This window comes from Eublepharis macularius, chromosome 4 (genome assembly GCF_028583425.1).
Source record: "Eublepharis macularius isolate TG4126 chromosome 4, MPM_Emac_v1.0, whole genome shotgun sequence".
In the NCBI taxonomy this organism is placed as follows: domain Eukaryota; kingdom Metazoa; phylum Chordata; class Lepidosauria; order Squamata; family Eublepharidae; genus Eublepharis; species Eublepharis macularius.
This window is the reverse complement of record NC_072793.1, coordinates 16,419,525-16,440,157: the sequence shown is the minus strand read 5'-3', so window position 1 is coordinate 16,440,157 and position 20,633 is coordinate 16,419,525. Positions and strand designations below refer to the sequence as shown.

Sequence of the window (20,633 nt, the reverse complement as noted above, 5' to 3'; positions counted from 1 at the left end):
TGAATGTCCTGTATTGTGTAGGGTGTTGGACTAGATTACCTTAGAGGTCCATTCCAACTCCATGACTCTATGATTCTATGATTAGTTCAGTAAAGAAAATATGTTGATGGATATCCAGAATAGTACATCTCTGGGTGCATGAGCCCCATGGCACAGAGTGGTAAGCAGCAGTACTGCAGCCCAAGCTCTGCTCAAAACCTGAGTTTGATCCTGGCAGAAGTAGGGTTGACGTAGCCGGCTCAAGGTTGACTCAGCCTTCCATCCTTCCGAGGTCGGTACCCCAGTTTCCTGGGGTAAAGTGTAGATGACTGGGGAAGGCAATGGCAAACCACCCCGTAAAAAGTCTGCCAAGAAAACATTGTGATGCAACGTCCCCCATGGGTCAGTAATGACTTGGTGCTTGCGCAGCGGACTACCTTTACCTTTAATTTAATTTATTGTATTTATATTCCGCCCTCCCCGCTTTCGCAGGCTCAGGGCGGATAACAGAATACAAATATACACCTCATTAAAACACATTAAAACACAATCATATCAACTACAGAGTCATCTATTACATAAAAATAATTAAAAGATTTTTTAAAAGCAGCACATAGCAAAAGTTTAGTATATCACACAGCGGTGTTACCAGAGCAAATCCATACCATAATAATAAGTGTGTCAGCAGCATCTGCATTCACATGGGGGAATAGTTTAACCCCCCCCTCCACAGGGGGGGGGCACCGCCCGCATCAGCCATATGCCTGGTGGAATAGCTCTGTCTTACAGGCCCAGCGAAATGCTAGCAAATCTTGCTGGGCCCTAGTCTCGCAAGACAGAGCATTCCACCAGGCTGGGGCCAGGACCAAAAAGGCCCTGGCCCTGGTCAATGCCAGGCGGGCCTCCCTAGGGCCAGGGACATTTAGAAGATACTTTCCACTAGATCGAAGAGTCCTCCGGGGCTCATACAGTCCTTTACCTTTACATCTCTGGGTACTGATGGAAACTGCAGACAAGATGCCAAATGAGAATGGTATCCAGGGTGCTCTCTACACAGGGACAGGCATGTGTAGTTTCCTCATTGCTGCTGCAGCTGCCAATATTGTTATATTGGTATAATATGTGTAACAAGGTCTCTGAATTCCCTGTTACACAGATTAGACGCGTAAGTCTCTGATCTCTTTTGTTGCTGAGATCCACCTCCTCCAAAACAAAAGGGGCCAGAGGCTTACTTTTTTTAAAAACCAAAGCTGAGAATTCAGAAAACCTGTTACATGTATTGTTATAATGTTATTGATATATCAATACTCAGTTGCCTATTTTAAAAAAAGGGAGAGAGGGATGGCCACTGCAGGGAAAATGGCTGTAATGTGTGGAGAACTGAGAAAACACAAACTTTCCCACCATTCAGGTGTTGCTGCAATTTCCCCTAAAACTTCAAAGCACACGCCCCTGCCCCCGGCACCCCCTCTGGTGCCTCAGCACTCGAGGCAGCTGCCAGACCTGCCTCCATGGACGCGCCGGCCCTGGGTGCAGAAAAGGGTTATGAAAGGTGCTGAAATTCATTAAATCGTGTTTTGGTAAAAGTATTTGAACATTATGCAAGTTAACAAAAAGCATTTGAAAGCCATGGAACTGGATACCCCCAGCTGAAGAGCGATTGCTCTTCTTAAGCACATAGATAGCTCTAACCAATAAGCCTCAGATCCTGTTTTCTGAGACAAACTATAATTCAGCATGTATACTCTCCAAATGCCATCTTGCATAGATATTGTGTGCAAGTCACATCTGGTAGCCCAGTGAAATTCTCTGGCTGGCATTTGTAACGTGTTCATTGTCATTCATCATGTCCCTTCTATGTGGCACTTCAATTAGGAAGCTAGGAATTGATTGCAGGATGTGGATATCAGCTGGAGAAAGTAATAGGAATGCAAGAAGGGGGACAAGAAGGTTAAAAAAAAACCCTACGTCTCCCATTCGGAAATAGACTCCTGAGTTTATTTTAATCTTTTAACAGGCAGCTGTGCCACTCACAATTCCAGTAATCAGGCTCTTCAGCATCACAGCTATAGCATAAAGATTGTGTGCAAAGCGTTATTGTTATGTCTCAGCACAGTGATTTTCAAACTTCTCTCCAGGGAATGCTTTCCACTTTGATTTGTCCTCTGAGGAACGTCTGAGTGTCTGCTATAGAATCAGTGCGCGTGCTGCAGAGAATTCTGGGACATAAGCTAAGGCATTCGTCATGCAGGGCATGGGCCATGCCTGCTGGTCCTCACTACCAACCCCTTCTTCAGCATAAAAATCTAAGTGTATGCTGTTTAGAATAGGAGTTGCAGAAGACCAGTAGTGGTAGAGTTATCCCCTTCCTTCTCTCCTCTGCAGACTCCAACCCCCATGGCTGTTATTAGTTGAGAAAGGCACGAACCGGGGGGAAAACGAACCATGTGGTTCGTGGCTCGTCAAATTTCATGAACCATGAACTTTCACGAACCTGCCCCTGGTTCGCGAACCGGTTCATTTGGTTCGTGAAAATGTCACATCCAGGTCAAAAAATCATCACTTCTGGGCCAGCAGAATTTCACATCCGGGTCAGCAGAAGGTCTGCAGGAAGTCCATCCTCTGTTGCCTAGGAAATTGATTGGCACCAGGCTGTCTGCAGTGATGAACCAAAAAATGAACCAAACGAACCAGCCTAAAGTTCGTGGTGGTTCATCAGAAATGGGATCTGACAAACCACTGGTTTGCGAACCACAAACCGGCCTGATTTGTGCTTAATTTTGGTTCGTATTTCAGTTCGTGCCCATCTCTAGTTATTAGACCATATGGACCCTGCAACTCCCAGAAATAAAACTTTCTTGAGGTCAGAAATGGCTGCCAGGGTGGGGGGGCGGGAGCAGGTAAGATCTGCAGTTGTCGGAGCCTTCTGTTGATGAACTGCTGGATCCAGCCCATTGTATGCTAGGACTGAAACACCCTTACCTTCAGACTGCAAGGGGAGCAGTTTCAGTACAAAGACTAGAAAACAAAAATGGGGTTGCTAGCAGATTTATCATGCATTCACAATTGGTATGGCTGTGGTTGTGCCACAGATTACGGAGTCTGGCTTCCTGGTAGAGAATTTGATGGCTTTTTCTTCAGAACTCATTTGTTTGATTAGCACTGGTGGTGATTTTTAAGAAAAACATTTACTTAGTTCAGTGGAAAGCAAAACCAAAAAAGACACACAGGCGCCCAACATGCCATTTCTGTTGAAGGAACAGATTGCTAGATGTGTTTACAAGGGTCAAGATTTTCACTGCTTTTCCCAGCTTCATGTTCTACCATGCTCTTCTGTGCTATTGGAGAATTCATGGTGTGTGTGTGTGTGAGTGACAGGATCAGTGTGAATATGTTGCTCCCAGGGCTTTTTTTCAGTGGGAACGTGGCGGAACGGAGTTCTGGCACCTCTTAAAATTGGTCACATGGCCGGTGGCTCCACCCCCTGATCTCCAGACAGAGGGGATCTCCCCTCTGTCTGGAGATCAGGGGGTGGGGCCACCAGCCGTGTGACCATTTTTGCCGAGGGCATTTTAAAATTAAAAAAACTCCTCCCCTTGTTCCAGCTGGCCCAAAGTGATGTCATTGTGCGGTCCTGAGTTCCACCACTGAGTTCCACCACCTCTTTTCCCAGAAAAAAAGCCCTGATTGCTCCTATATTCCTAATGTTTCACTCCCCTCCCTCTCCCCTCACATACATACAACTTGAATTCCCAAAAGTTGCAGTGGGGGTGAAGGAAATGGAACATATATTTCTAGAATGTACTTGTTTTCATTTCAAAATATTCATTTTCATTCCGTTGGTTTCATGACATTCATTGGATTCAGTGGAAAATATATGGATCAGCTGTAATGTTTTTGAATTCCCTTGACTAGATGACATTTTCATTGTACTGCTCATCCAATGAATGCTGCTGCACAATTGAAATGCAGGTGAATTTAAATGTTGTCTTGACCTTCCCATGATGACTCTGAAATACAGGTTTCTCTTGGTCCACACAATTGGCACTGTGAATTTAATACTAGGCACATGCCTTATATTGGCACTTGGACTAAAGCATCAAAGCAGGGGCATGGGAGAGCTTCAGCTCCTTTCTTGCACAACTTGCTGACTCAAAACCTCCCCAAGAGGGACTGTTTGCCGCACCAGAAATTCCATGTGCGTTGATCAGTTTCCATTAGGGGCAAAAAGCACCCCCTGTGGCTGTTTCAGTTTGGGGAAAGGGCTTCAGGGGGAAGGCTTAAGCCCCTTATCCTTGTGTGTTGTGGTACCGATATAAACTATACCTGCACATGGGGAAAACATGGTGTGTACTTAGGCCTCCAGCAAGCCCAAAAATTGCAGGCATGTGCCTGCAGCAGCTCTCCAGCCAGCCGCTATGTTCAATTCCACCGAACATGAAGATCCCCAAACCACTTGAAACACTATTCATTTTGAATCAGTGCAACCAGGGCTTTTTTTCTGGGAAAAGAAGTGGGGGAACTCAGTGGGTTGCCTTCAGAGAAAATGGTCACATGGCTGGTGGGGCCCCGCCCCCTGATCTCCAGACAGAGGGGAGTTTAGATTGCCTTCTGCGCCGCTGCAGAAGGCAATCTAAACTCCCCTCTGTCTGGAGATCAGGGGGCGGGGCCACCAGCCATGTGACCATTTTCAAGAGGTTCCGGAACTCCGTTCCACCGCGTTCCTGCTGAAAAAAAGCCCTGAGTGTAACCATATGAGGTGTTTAACTTAAGAGAAAACAGGTACTGCAAGTAGGACACACTGGGGTTTTTTATGTGATATTTGCAAGTATTAAAGCAGCACTAATTCCTGCTATCTGGATCTCTAGACCAGAGGTCCCCAGTGTGGTGCCCACCAAGGGCCAAGCTACAAGTGACGAATGACACTTGAACGGCAAGTGAATAGAGTCACGTGTATTCTTCCCTGTTCACTTGCACTCCACTTGAGTGGAGCACAAGTGGAGCACCAGTTAACAGGAACGAATACACGTGAGTCTGTTCACTTGCCGTTCAAGTGTCATTCATCACTTGTAGCTTGGCTCTGAAAGTAAGGCAAGTGGCATGCAAGAAAACAATATAGTCATTTTAAAAGGCATCCTATTAAACAGTTTATTCCTGAAATGTTGAAGAAATACTCTTAGAGTTATGTATAACCTCACTCCCTGACATTTTGTGGTTGGCTCCACCTCTTGCATCCGCCATTTTGTGGTTGTGCCCACCACCCCGTGTCAGAATTCCAAAGGTACCTGCAGGCTCAAAAAGGTTAGGGACCCCTGCTTTTAACCCATCCTTCAACAGTAGATTTTTATACTGCTGTTAAACGGACCTTTTCCCCTTCTTTGCATTATGTAATCTGGCAGTTTATTGATTTCTGTATAACTGAAGTCTTTCACACCACCTACCACCTTATCCTTTTAAAACTAGAGATGCTGAGGATTGAAACTGAGGCCTCACCACTGCGCCATTGCACCGTTTAGTGTCCAGCCTACAATAGAAAGTAGAATAGAAATTGTGGTTTGGGAAGATCGAGTTTGTGACCTGAAGTATACCGTAGCGTCTAACAGGATGGTTCAAGTGGGGTTGGCAGCATGTAGAAAGAGAACATGGACCTTTTCAGACCGATTACCTCAATGCCACATAATCATTCCAAGAAAATTGTGGTGCCGTACAAAGATCATATTTACTCCATGGTGTGTGGTAACATACTATAGAACATGCTGGCAAAACCACTATGAGGTCTTTTGAAAAGAAACAGGAGATACCTTCTTTTGTGGTTTCTACTTCCTCCGTTTTCTACGTTAATCCACTCTAAGCTGCCCACTAGAAGTGGAGGATTGGCTTTATTTTTCATTTGGATGTTCAGATATTATTATTTTGCCTGGCAGGACTCCGAAGACTGTAAATGAGGTTGACGTGAAAAATTGTCTCTTTGGTTTGAGGGTTAAAGCAAACAAAGAGGCACCATGTAATTTAGGCTGTTTTAGTTTGTCGATACCATCCTGCCTATTTGGCAAGTGAAGCTTCGTGTTAGTGCTTCGTCAATACAGGCCCAATTGTGTTTTTGTGGACCTGATGGCTAAGAAACCATCAAGCCAAAGACACGAAATAAAAATAAACTGAACGTCTCAGCTGGATTGTTAACAACATCGCTGTAAACATGCATTGCTTCAAATGACAGGTAAAGCAGATCATACCAAATAAATCACTGGAAAAAATGGGACACACCCTCAGTAAAAAGAGGAAAGAAAGACAAAGAGAGCAATCCTAAACTGAGCTACTGAGAAGTAAATCCCATTTTATTCCATGGGCTTCCTCCCAGGAAAGTGATTTTAGGTTTGCAGTCTCTCGCTCTCTCTTTTTCAGGGCTTCATCTGAGTAAGAGCTCACCAAAGTTTAGCCCAGGAATTTATTTTCATTTATTAGAATCAGCCCTGAAATATGTGAAATAAAAATAGTGCTACCTTTTAAACTACCTGCCCATATCCTAGAACCTAATGGATGGTCAACAAAAATAGACTTTCCATGCCCTTACTGTAGCTAAAAGACTTATATTATAACACTGAAGAAACAAATGCCCACGTCCAATAATTCAATGGATGGAGGACCTTACAGTTTTATCTGTATTCGAACACACGCAGACAGGGTTATGCTGACTGCCACTTTGGAGTCAGGAAAGAATTGTCCTCAAGGCCAGAGATCCTGTAGATTTTTTGCCTTCCTCTGGGCATCACTGGACAAGGTGAGGTGAGAGATAACTGTAAATTTCCTGCATTGTGGAGGGGGTTAGACTAGATGACCCTTTGGATACCTTCCAGTTCTCTGTTTCTATTTTTCTGTATCGTATATAGACAACAACTACCAATTGACTTGTTTTTAGATACTGGAAACCTTTTATGTATACATTTCTCAGTATTATTGTCATATGTTTATTTTTATTGTGCACGAGGCTTATTTTCAATATTTTCCGTTTTTCTTTTCTTTTCAAATAAAATAAAAATTTAAAAAGTAAAAAAAAACAGCTGAAAATAATAACAACAACAACAACATTCGATTTATATACCACCCTTCAGGACAACTTAATGCCCACTCAGAGCAGTTTACAAAGTATGTTACTATTATCCCCACAACAAAACACCCTGTGAGGTGGGTGGGGCTGAGAGAGCTCCTAGAAGCTGTGACTGACCCAAGGTCACCCAGCTGGCTTCAAGTGGAGGAGTGGGGAATCAATAATAATATAATATTATATATTATTATTATTATATAAGGATAAAGATAACATTCAATTTATATACTGCCCTTCAGGACAACTTAATGTTTACTCAGAGCGGTTTACAAAGCATGTTACTATTATCCCCACAACAATAATCACCCTGTGAGGTGGGTGGGACTGAGAGAGCTAGAAGCTGTGACTGACCCAAGGTCACCCAGCTGGCTTCAAGTCGAGGAGTGGGGAATCAAACCCAGTTCTCCAGATTAGAGTCCCGCGCTCTTAACCACTACACCAAACCACTTTTGAGAATGCCCTCACTACTGAAAACCAGCTGGTTGGGGTAATGGCGAGACCGACGTGATTTATAGGGGAGTATAAGTATGAGTAATAAGGTTATAGGGAGCATATGTGAAATATAGACAATATAGTTAATTGGTATGTAAGGAATAGTAGGTTATATATATATATATGTAGTTTTGCTTTAGTTAGTATATGTACTTATTATTACTTATATGATTTTTATATTTTCAATTAAGATAAGCAATATAGTTAGTGTAGATAGTTAAGATAAGTAAAGAGATTTGATTAGTATGTATAATATAGATATATATTATAGATTTTAAGAATTTATATAATATACTTTTTAGATTAAGTTGGGTATGGAAAACTGCGGGAAGTCACCAGAAAAAAAGGGGGGGGGGAAGGATGGGGTAAATTGTAATGGGGTGGATAATGATAATGTTTTTTATGTTTGTTTGTAAACCCATCCAATAAAAATTCCTTAAAAAAAACAAACTACTGAAAACCAGCCTAGATGAGATACAGGGAGATTTTCTAAATGGCTCTCCTGAGAACATTTTATTAGTAAATAGCACTTATTTGGGTCAGGGCGCGCTTATTTGGATGGGGCAGTGGGACAAAGGGAAGGGGTTTGTTTAGCTTTTTCCTCTCAAGACTTTTTCTTCATCTCAAATACTCCCACTGGAGCTATCACATGTGCCATTGTGACAAACATACAGGCAATCTGATGTTCCCCCACTGAGGCAAACAGGAGCGCCAAGGTGCCATGTTAGGTTGGCTGAATGACGGAGATGATAAAGGTTAACCCCATCCCACTTTCCACCCTCGCTATACCTCCAAACCAAACTGTCCTAGCTGCTTCTATTTGCCATTAAAAATGTTTTGGTGATCCATTCGCAACTCAATTAGCATCTTGTGTAGCTTGGCTCTGAGTGACCACTCTATAACCAGCCTCTACAGATCATGATTAAAAAGAAAAGCTTCTAAGAGCCAAGCTACAAGTGACGCCTGACACAGGTTGGACACTTGTCAGCTTCCCTCAAGTTTTGGCGGGAAATGTAGGCCTCCTGGTCTTGCAGCTGTAATGGAGAGCCAAGCTGTAAAACCAGGACGCCTACATTTCCCGCCAAAACTTGAGGGAAGCTGACAAGTGTCCAACCTGTGTCAGGCGTCACTTGTAGCTTGGCTCTGAGTCATAGTATGATTCCTGGGTGAGTTTGAGCACTTTCCTTTTTAACAGTTCAGTACTACATTTTGTGATCTAGATGGAGGTGAGACTTCCGCAGCTCACTGTGAAACAAGCAAGTTCCGCTAGCAACAGAAAAAAAATATATAATTGCTTTGGATCAGCAGAGCTGTTGATAATAATCCGCAGCAGACAGGGATAGGTTAACTGCTATACTAAGCATACAATAGCACAGGGGGTTTCTATGGAGTAATTATCTTGCAGGTCCTCATTGTAAGCGAGTTCCTCCATAATGTCGATAGGCTGTGGTGCTGAAATCATGGAGACACCGGGGCTTTTTTTCAGCTGGAACGCGGTGGAACGGAGTTCCAGCACCTCTCGAAAATGGTCACATGGCCGGTGGCCCCGCCCCCTGATCTCCAGACAGAGGGGAGTTTAGATTGCCCTCCGTGCCTCTGTCTGGAGATCAGGGGGCGGGGCTACCGGCCATGTGACCATTTTCGCCGAGGGTCATTTAAACTTTAAAAAACTCCCCCCTTGTTCCAGCTGACCCAAAGTGATGTCATTGTGCGGTCCTGAGTTCCACCACTGAGTTCCACCACCTATTTTCCCAGAAAAAAAGCCCTGGGAGAAACAATAACCACATGCTAAACTGCAATAATTACACAACTGAGCAACCTTAGAGAATGCTTGTCTCCTTCCATGTACCCGGAAGAATGCAATTAACATTTCATTCTGAATACAATTTATGTATCTGGTAATACTGGCGAACTGGAGTTTGCAATTACTATGCCTTTGCAAAAGGCTGACAGACCATTATGGTTTGGAAAAATTCAGTGCCCCGTGATTTTTCAGTGGCTGTTGAAACCCACAAAGTGCCCTGCAACTTATTATCCGAATCCTCTGATCTTGAGAGACTGAAGAGTCTGCTTGCCAACACAAACCAGCTTCAGATTTTTCCTGATGTGATTTCCCCCAGCGTTTGTTTATCTAGCATAACTTCTCTTTGTATGAGTTCTATGGGGCTTAGGAACCAAACTTTCACACAATTCTAAGTTAAGAATTTAAAAAAAAAAACTTTTTAACAATTAATGCAATACAACTATCTTTTCTTTAACTAAACTCATAAGTGCAACCAGGGCTCATTTTAAGGGGAAATGCACAGGAACACAGTTCCGGTAGTTCTCCAAAAAGGTCACGTCAGGTGACCCCGCCCACATGATTTTTGGCCATTTGGGGCCCTTCGACCTGGATCGGGGCCGAAACGGCCCAATTCAGGCCCAAAATGGCCAGGATGAGGCCCAAAACAGCCAAGATTGGTCCCAAAACGGACAGGATTGGGCCTCTGACGGGTGGTGGATCACTCTCCCGCTCAGCAGCGGCCCAACCCTGACAATTTTGGGCCCCTTTTTGCCATTTTGGGCCCAATGTTGGCCCTGAATGGCCAGGATTGGGTCCAAAACAGCCAGGATAGGTGATGTCAGGGGGTGGGGCATATGCAAATAAGTAATACTAATAGATGCAGAGGAGTTAGCCGTGTTAGTCTGTGGTAGCAAAATTAAAAAGAGTCCAGTAGCACCTTTAAGACTAACCAATTTTATTGTAGCATAAGCTTTCGAGAATCAAGTTCTCTTCGTCAGATGCATGGTACTGAAACTGGTCAAATATAAAAGAGGAGGGGGGAGGAGGGGAGGAGAGAGAAGATGCAATTGGAGGGGAGAGGGAGGATGCAACCAAAACATTCCTTTGCTAGTAAATGTAAACAGCTCCTTTTGGTACACACAAGCCAATTAATCTCAATACCAAAAGGAGATGTTTACATTTACTAGCAAAGGAATGTTTTGGTTGCATCCTCCCTCTCCCCCTGCAATTGCATCTTCTCTCTCCTCCTCTCCTCCCCCCTCTTCTATATTTGACCAGTTTCTGTACCATGCATCTGACGAAGAGAACTTGATTCTCGAAAGCTTATGCTACAATAAAATTGGTTAGTCTTAAAAGTAATACTAATGACACACTTCCAGTGATGTCAAGGGGCATGGCATATGCAAATGAGTTGTGCTAATGAGTTCCTGTAGCTCTTTTTCTACGAAACGACCCCTGAGTGCAATCATACAGAAACTTTAAACCAACAATGTCTTTGAAAAGGTAAACAGTTCAACTTGTCTGATTCCACCAAGTGACAGACTCCTTTTTCACAATCTTTCCAATTTGAAGCAACTGGAGCCCTGGTGTCTGTCCTCTTCTTGGGGGATTGCAGCCGTTATTCAAGGTGATAAGAGCATATTCATTATGATTCAGCCCCTCAACAACCAGCTTCTTCCTCCTCTGCCTGGCTCTAGCGACTGACTGCGCCCTACTGGGCTCAACCAATTACCTCTTTAGAGTTATACTAGCATTTGTGGGCTTTCTTCATTCTGTTCATTTTATGACCTGGCAAAGCTCGCCAGTGTGTAGAACGTGCATTTTCCTACACGGACCAAAGAAAAGGGTATTTCAAAGGCTGGCGCAGCCCCATGCCATTAATTTTACACAGGTTGACCTGGGTCATGAATTACGTTGGCACTGTTGATGGAAACACCCTAAAGTACTAGCAGTTAGTAATCATGACTTAAATGGCCACATTGCAGCAATGAATTCTTCCGGTTTCTTTGTTTTAGATGAGATGCAAGACTCAATGGAATCCAGTCTGATCCAAATGGATTTTTTACAAAGGCCTGTCCAGCGGCCTCTAGGCCTTTACATAACTGCTGTGCAATCTGTGTATTCAGGCTTAAGAACCTACGGTGGCCTAGAGGTGGCAAATCATACTTTCCCTGATGCTTTACTTGGTTCGCAGAAAGTCCCAGGTCATCACTAGTTAAAAGGATCTCTGTCGTCACTAGTTAAAAGGGTCAGGCAGTGGGTGGTGTGAGAAACCTTTACCCAAGACCCTGGATTGCTACTACTAGTCTGAGTAGACAGTACTGACCCTGATATGACGACGACGAAAACAACACTCGATTTATATACCGCCCTTCAGGACAACTTAATGCCCACTCAGAGCGGTTTACAAAGTATGTTATTATTATCCCCACAACAAAACACCCTGTGTGGTGACTGGGGCTGAGAGAGCTCTGGAAGAGCTGTGACTGCCCCAAGATCACCCAGCTGGCTTCAAATGGAGAAAGTAGGGAATCAAACCCGGCTCTCCAGATTAGAGTCCCATGCTCCTAATCACTACACCGAACTGGCTCTCCAATGTGCTGATTCACTATATAGCTTCTTCATGTGTTGGTGTGAGTTCAGATGACCCATGGAGGCTGTTGGGACTGCAGGGAAATACAGTTCACCCAACTGCTCTGGATCAGCCATATTTGTGTGGTACAGTTCATTAAGTCCATAAAGCCTGAGAGTCTCTACACAAGACACCTTACGCGGGGACGCTTAAGTGTAGGGAGACGCGGTAGGGAAGTGTAGTTTAAAATTTTCAATTTCACCTCTCTACGTGAGGGTAGTTTTAAAAGACAGAGCCGGCGGAGATTGCTCCTCAGAGGGTTTGTTAATTTCATCTTCGCCTCATCAAAGGGGAGGTGAAATTGACAGAGCCTTCAGGGAGGCAAAGATGAAATTAACAAACCCTCTGAGGAGCAATCTCCGCTGGCTCTGTCTTTTAAAACTACCCTTGTGTAGAGAGGTGAAATTGACAGAGCCTTGGGCTCAGTCTTTTTAAACTATGCTTCCTGGCTAACATTGCATCTCCGTACACTTGAGCATCGCCGTGTAAGATACCTCAAGTAGAGAGACTCGAGTCTTCAAGGATGAATCAGGCCCTCTTCACCATTCCTCCCACCCATCCACTCAATCAGACTGAGTGGCAGCAGGAAGGAGGGCCTGCTTGTGGCAGCCTCTGTGTGCCAGCTCTGGTGGTGACATCATCAGCTGTAGCCTGATTGGTTTTGGTTGTCTGCTCTGCTTTCCAGAAAATAAGTGGGAAACCCAGTTTTCTGCCCCGATACATTTTATTAGTTTTATTCATATGTTGTACATGAATGTATTAGGCACTCTGGATTCTTGATCACTTACACAGAGTCTATTTGCATACAGTTGGCACAACGTGGAGTCTACAGCACAAGTTATGACAAAGCATAGGAATGGGCCCACTCCCTCATATTAGGGTTGCCAGGTACCCCTCACCTCCCGTTGGGAGGGTGGAGTTCCTGGCACTTACCTTGTGTGCTGCATGAGGTCCTCTTTTGTGTGCACACCTCAGAGCCAGTGTGATGATGTCACTTCCAGAAGTGACGTCACCACACTGGGCGGACAAGCACTCTCGCGCTCCACACAAGGCCGATTTGGCCCATTTGGGGCCCTAATCTGACCCTAATGCGGGAATGATCCTGCAGGCAGCATGACGACGTCACTTCCGGAAGTGACGTTGCTGCGCCAGTTGGGAGCACGTGTGCAGTGCACACTCCTGAGGTGCCTGCCAGTGGCAAAAACCCTCTATCTGGAGATAAGGGGTCGGGGCCACTGGACATGTGACCATTTTCGACAAGGGCAATTTAAACTTTTAAAAACTCCCCCCTTGTTCCAGCTGACCCAAAGTGATGTCATTGTGCAGTCCTGAGTTCCACCACTGAGTTCCACCACTCTTTTCCCAGAAAAAAAGCCCTGGTGGGGACAATTGCTTAAACTGAGGCTCAAACTAATTGTAATGCAGAGTTTGATTATTAGACCTGCAGGTGTTCAGTTTGACCCTATAAAGCAGCCAGAGGGGTTGGGGACATTCAGAGCAAGAATGTGGTACTGTGAAAGGGAGATTTACTCTCCTTCCATGTTGCTTCCCTAGTAGGAAGTTAAACCCCCCCTCCCAAATGCTTCCAGCCTCGGAGAAGAAACAGGAAACCTGTTTTCTTTCCAGGGCTTTTTTCTGGCAGTACTCCACAATACGGAGTACCAGCACCTTTGGTGGAGGGAATCCCCAAAGTCCTGAGGAGGGAATTGGTAGAAAGCATTGCAGACATATAGATAAGTACCAGCACCTTAATAAACTGCTTTTTTTCTATCTTAGTGCTTAAAGAAGCCTGGGGACATTTTTGATACATAGGAGTAGAGACGGGCACAAACCGGGAAAAAACCAACCATGTGGTTCGTGGTTCATCAAATTTCACGAACCACGAACTTTCACGGACCTGCCCCTGGTTCGCAAACCGGTTCGTTTGGTTCGTGAAAACGTCAGATCCAGGTCAGAAAATCATCACGTCCGGGCCAGCAGAAGATCACTTCTGGGTCAGCGGAAGGTCTGCAGGAAGTCCGTCCCCTGTTGCCTAGGAAACTGATTGATTGGCACCAGGCTGTCTGCAGTGACGAACCAAAAAACAAACCAGCCTAAAGTTCATGGCGGTTCCTCAGAAATGGGATCTGATGAACCGCTGGTTCATGAACCACAAACTGGCCTGGTTCATGCTTAATTTTGGTTCGTATTTCGGTTCATGCCCATCTCTACGTGGGAGATCCCCCGCTTCTCCCACACCGCAGCCCTGACCCATTCCCTCCCTGTCCTGGCAGCTTCTTAAGGACAAATTACACATCTGAAGTATGGCCACATGGTTTGGTCCTAGTTTTAAGCAATTGCCCCTAAATGGATTCCAATCTATTGAAGACGATATTTTCATGATAGCTATTATCTCAAACTGAATTGATTTTATTTGAGGAGAAGCAATACGCTTGAAGCTCTTTTTGGTAACTCCGGACTCGCCATGTTTCCATTCCATATTTCAGGAGACACAAGATGTACAGAGAAGAGCGCAACCTCACCTCAGTCTCATTGATGCAGCTCAGACTGGAAGCAAGCTGGCTGCAGTTCCACTTGGGAATCAGTCGCGAGGCCCTATATCCACGGTCCAGCCCTGCTATTGACCAGCTTCTCCAGGACATGCTTGAGTTCCACACCATTAGTGCTGGTAAGTTGGCTTTCCGAACTCTGACGGTCAGCTGCCACTCGTCAGGAAACTGGAAAGCAAAAGCAGTAGACGGGGTGCGTTTTGCTTTGCTCGTGGCTACTCAGAACAGCAATGTATCCTAAATAAGGGAGGGCTTTTGTTGATGGTTGTTGTGGGTTTTCCGGGCTGTATTGCCGTGGTCTTGGCATTGTAGTTCCTGACGTTTCGCCAGCAGCTGTGGCTGGCATCTTCAGAGGTGTAGCACCAAAAGACAGAGATCTCTCACTGAGAGATCTCTCTCACTGAGAGATCTCTGTCTTTTGGTGCTACACCTCTGAAGATGCCAGCCACAGCTGCTGGCGAAACGTCAGGAACTACAATGCCAAGACCACGGCAATACAGCCCGGAAAACCCACAACAACCATCGTTCTCCGGCCGTGAAAGCCTTTGACAATACATCGGCTTTTGTTGAGTTTGCTCTTGTGTTCTTTATGCAGCTGACTTTTTCACATCCAGAGATTTTAACAGAAATCTGTTTCTACAGGTCGAATGTTCTCACCCGATCAGGATGATAAATTGTTTTTCCTGAATGTTCAGTCCCCATATAATTGAGGGTCAGTTCATATATTGCATTTTTAACACATAGTCACAGTATCATAGAATCATAGAGTTGGAAGGGGCCATACAGACCTTCTAGTCCAACCCCCTGCCCAGTGCAGGATCAGCCTAAAGCATGTCTGACAAATATTCATCCAGCCTGTTCTTGAAAACTGCCAGTGAAGGGGAGCTCACCACCTCCCTAGGCAGCTGATTCCACTTCTGAACTACTCTGACCATGAAAAAGTTCTTCCTAATAACCAGCCGGTACCTTTGTGCATGTAATTTAAGCCCATTGCTTCGGGTCCTACCCTCTGCTGCCAACTGGAACAGCTCCTTGCCCTCCTCCAAATGACAACCTTTCATATATTTAAAGAAAGCAATCATTTCCCCCCTCAATCTCCTCTTCTCCAAACTAAATATTTCCAAGGCCCTCAGCCTTTCCTCGTAGGGCTCAGTCTCCAGACCCCTGATCATCCTCGTCACTCTCCTCTGCATCCTTTCGATTTTGTCCACATCCTTTTTGACGTGAGGCCTCCAGAACTGCACACACTACTCCAGGTGCAGCCTGACCAAGGCAGTATACAGAGGGGCTATGACCTCCTGCGATTTCGACGCTATGGCCCCTTTGATACAACCCAGGATTGAATTGGCCTTTTTTGCCACTGCATCACACTGACTGCTTATATTTAGTTTACAGTCCACTCTTACCCCAAGATCCCTTTCACATATACTACTGCCCAGAAGTGTATCCCCCATCCAGTATTTGTGCTTCCCATTTTTATGGCCCAGATGTAATACTGTGCACTTGTCTTTGTTGAATTGCATCCTATTCACAGCTGCCCGCTTCTCCAGAGTATTCAGGTCTTGTTGAATTGCAGTTGAAAAGCAGTAATATTTTACATGTACCTATGAGGCTGTAACTTCTCCCTAAGGTGCTTAGATGTTTACAGTTCTCTAGAGCATTTAGGTGCACTTTCCAAGGGGCCAGGAATAGCCCAAGCTCCCTCCCATATCTACATGCAATGACAAACACGTTAACCACCTCAAAACATGTGAAGCAACTCTCCAATACTGTTTATGTTTTGTCAGATACCATGAAAATCCATTGTTACTGGAACTGCTCTGTTAATAGGATGGGTTATCTTAGCAGTCCAGAACTAAAACAGCGCGGATCTAGCCAGCTATACCAAGGTCCATTTTCAGAAATCCCCGTGACAAAGAGGCAGACTACAGATGTTCAATCAATAAGTGTATTTTCTAATAGTGTGACATATGCCTGAAATTACACACACATCCAAGATTACATACAAGATCTAAGAAATACAGAGTATGAACATTAGAGACCTGAGCAGGAACCCCACGATGACAAAGGGCATACTCACAAGCAGTAGGCATGTCAGAGATATGGACGTGACATGATCCAGCGCCCGCACTGGAATCACGGAGAGACAGCAAGGAAGTGGGATGGGGCTGGCGCGCGCGCACCCTCAGGTTTGAGGGGCTAGCTTATATACTTTCAAAGCACCCAGGGGCTGGCGCCCCTGTCAGTGGTTCTCACGACTTAAATCAAAGGGTTTGAGCCCATCGGGACAGCCTTGATTGGACCATGTTTGAAGTCTGATTAATTTATAAATGACACCTTTAGGGAGAGGGGAGGGGAGGAGGAAGGGGAACCGGGACGTTTGCTCGTTCCCAGCGCCCATCCTGGTGCCTTCAAGTCCGGAGTGCAAAGGTTGCTTTGATGTGCGCTTGTTGATTGCCCTGGCTGACTGATGATCAATCTCCATTCAGGATAGGTGTTAAGAAATGCAAAGGAGAGTGGGATTCTCTTGCTGCGTACATGGTCCGCTCGCTCCTTCGCAATGGCTTCCCAAAGCAGGCTGTTCCCCTCGGCTTCTTGGCTGTTGGCTAGGGCTTACCAGCAGATTGTCTGGCAGTGAGGACAATCAGCCCATGGGAGGCTCCCGGCAGGAGCTGGCCAGGGAGCGCCTGGCCACCCTCGCAGAAGGTTTCCCCTGGCTGGCATCTGGCTGCTGGCAGCGTAGCTGGAGCCCAGAGTGAGGCAAGCTCTCATGGCAGGCAAGGGAGCAGCGTTTAAGACACAGTCCATGGTTGGCAACGGGGCAGCATCACACAGGAGAGTCCAGATATAAGCTTGAGCAGGGCAGTGCCACGTAAGAGTTTTGAGAGCAATTGTCCAGGAACTGTCAGTCTGTTGCAGCATCAGATATGAAACTGACACGTGTATTAGAGGAACACAGGCACGGCAGTCTTTTGGTGTAGAGCTCAGACCCAGTTCATGGCTGGCCTCTGGAGGGAGGGGGGGCTGCTCGGTAACAATTCCCCCCCTCGGGGACCACCCGACCCAGGAGGGTCGGTCCCCGAACATGTCTTCACCGTTGAGCAAGAGTGGCACCTCTGGTGGTCGAGCATCCAGGGGGTGGGAGAGGGAAGGGGGGAGGAAGGGGAGGTGTCATTCGCAAATTTGGTATGGAGAACCACACAGCCAGATTACAAAATTTAGATCAGCCAATGGGCTGCACATCTCTGTGTCCACCTCAGGAAAGCTACCCATATAGGTATGTATAAACACATGTACATAAACACATACACACATATTTCCAAGATGCACCCGTTAGCACAAGCATGAATACACAGTTTCATAATATGCAAGATAACTCATATGCACATACTTAAGGGCAGAGACATTTCACAGAATGATCAGTGGTTATAAAAACACAAGGCAATTCATTCAGGTAAAAGCGGGAAGCAGATCATACATGGTTTGAAACAATTCACATCTCATTTCCGGGTGAGGGGTACATAGCAACTCATAAGCCCAGACACAGGTGTAAAGCAATTCATGAATGCATAGTAATTCATGGGTACAGAGCAATTCATAAAAGAGCAATTCGTAAACACAAAACAATTCATTCATAGACCTATCCACTCATAGAGGGTGGAAGTAATCATACAAGACTAGACGTCGCATCACAATTCATGAATAAACATTATTCCCATGTGGCTAGACTCAGAGGTGGCTTACAGTGGTACAGATGCATACATAAGAACCATGGTTATTTCATATATGGCCAAAATCAAAGGCAAAGCATAGACATGGGTACTGGTGGTATGGCCATAGGCTGAGCTGAGGACATTTTATACCGAGATAAAATATGCATAGACTCAAAACATAATGTGGTTCACAGTATAAACAAACACAAGGATAATGACAATAATACCTTAAAAGCACTATAGTTGAGGAAAACAGAATTGAGGGAACAGTTAATAAGGCATAAAACTTGGGGGACCAAATTCATAGGGATACAATTCCTAGAAGGCACGTTGTTGGAATAAGTCCATAGGGACCGGGGGAGGTAAAAGATCACAGATGGCGCAGTCCACAGCACAGCTATGAGACTGGGTTGCATATATACAAGAGACAAGCAAACTTAGTCCATGTGTCTGTGCACTCCCCTAGACGTCTGCGTTGAACTGCAGCGCTGGAGCGTGGGCTGGTAGACAAGGCGTCAGGCACACAGTTTCTAGTCCTCATGGAGGTGGAGCCACAGGTGGCCGTCTGGAGGCAGATCGTGGGTCGAGAGGTAGAGAGGAACGCTCCCCCCCTAGTCCACAAGAGGGCCTCAGAGTGGTGTCCGGCAGGCAAAGTGTCCATGGGACCGGTTCAGTCCGTACGCATAAATGTACACACAACTATCATGGTTCATAACAACAAGGGCAATAAAACAAGCAAGGGATGGACGGAGAGCACCAAGACCTGGAAGACCAACATAACAACAATTGGGTGCATGGTCAGATTGGATATTCCCATAGCGGTGGGGCTCCAGCAGAGGAGGGCTAAACCGTAATATTCAGTATTACATTAATAAATAAAGGTAGTAACCAATAAGCAGTAATCAATTATAGCGGGTTAATAAGCAATGAGCGACCAGTAGGAATCAGCAGGCATAGTATACACCATCAGTAGGCCATAGTCAACATGCAATCAATAATAACGGGTAGATGCAAGCATACAGTATTCACAGAGGCACAGCTTACAGTATAGCTGTCAAACTGGGTTACGCATATATATACAGAAACAAGCTCATTCAGCCTATGAATACATGAAACAAGAACACACTTCCACTCCGCTGTCACTTCGCAGTGCAGGATCAAGGAGGAGCTCTAGGCACACAGCTTCTGGTCAATTGGCTGGGTCTTCACTTGGTGGAGCTTGGAGGTGGATGGAGTCATTTCCATTCCCTGTAGTCTGAGCATGCAGTAGCTAGGCTGGTAGGGGTGAGGCGCCCTAATAAAAGAGACCTCCCCCCCTAGTACCCAAGGGGGCTATACATCAGAGCAGCTTGGGTGGGAGCTGCTGGGTGGGCAGACAGCCTCATTGAGCATCATCACAAGCATCTTACATTCATATAAATCATGCATGCTCTTATACATATAGTACTAGTAAGCCATTACAATATGTATACACATACAGGGTGAAATGCAGTGAAGTAACACAGGCGTTAAGGCAGCATAATCAATGCGAGAGTCCAATGGAAATCCAATAGTGTCAGTGAAAAGCAAACAATCAGAATGAAAGGCAGTGCTCCACAAAAACATACAAGCATAGAATAAATGAGGGCATTATGTCAAAATAGCACATATAAAAAGCAACTGATAAAAATAAAGCATATCAAAATTAATTCAACCAGTATAGTGGCTTCCCCTGCCTGAGAGTTGACAGGTGAGAGGCATAACAATGAAGGTGACAAGAGAAATACACAAAGATTTCTAGGCAACCCTTAAAGCAATGTAACAGCAAAGCATTGACCATGAACATGGATGCAAATAGTTAAAGCAAAGAAAATGCAACAATATGATGCACAAAGACCAAAAGCACTAAGTGAATGGGATACTATGAATTAACCCTAGGCATTAAAGGCATAGGAATCAGATATGGTTGGTGAAGGGCAAGGAATCCAATCAAATGGCAGTGCCCTATGTAAACATACAAGCATCATCATAACTAGTGAGTCAGAATAGAACAAATGAAAAGGTAAATAACACCAATTCAATAATATAAGGGGAAAACCAAATATAAAATTAGCTTAACACTTCATGAACTTACTGCAAAAAGCAGGTCAAAATTAAGAAGGCAAATAACAATTCAATAATGTAAGGAAAAACCAAAGATAAAAATTAGCTTAACACCCAATGAACTTAATGCAAAAAGCAGATCAAAATTAATTTGAACAGTAAGCATAGATCGATGAGCTCAGTTCAGGAATACATTCAATCAAATAAGTAACCGAATGAGGGGCAAAAGAAATGCAACTAGGTACACAAGGTAGGAAGGAAAGTGTTTACACCCCCCCCTTGTATCAGAAAGGGCATTGGA

At 44.9% G+C, this 20,633-nt stretch overlaps 1 protein-coding gene across 1 annotated transcript in view; it reads left to right on the top strand.

Annotated features, from left to right (window-relative positions):
* The window catches only part of FAM20A (FAM20A golgi associated secretory pathway pseudokinase), a 90,762-nt gene that overhangs the window by 17,501 nt on the left and 52,628 nt on the right, over positions 1-20,633 (top strand). Inside the window, exon 2 of the mRNA XM_054978848.1 lies at positions 14,475-14,656. Coding sequence (XP_054834823.1) covers positions 14,475-14,656 — 182 coding nt within the window. The remainder of the gene's footprint in view (positions 1-14,474; positions 14,657-20,633) is intronic.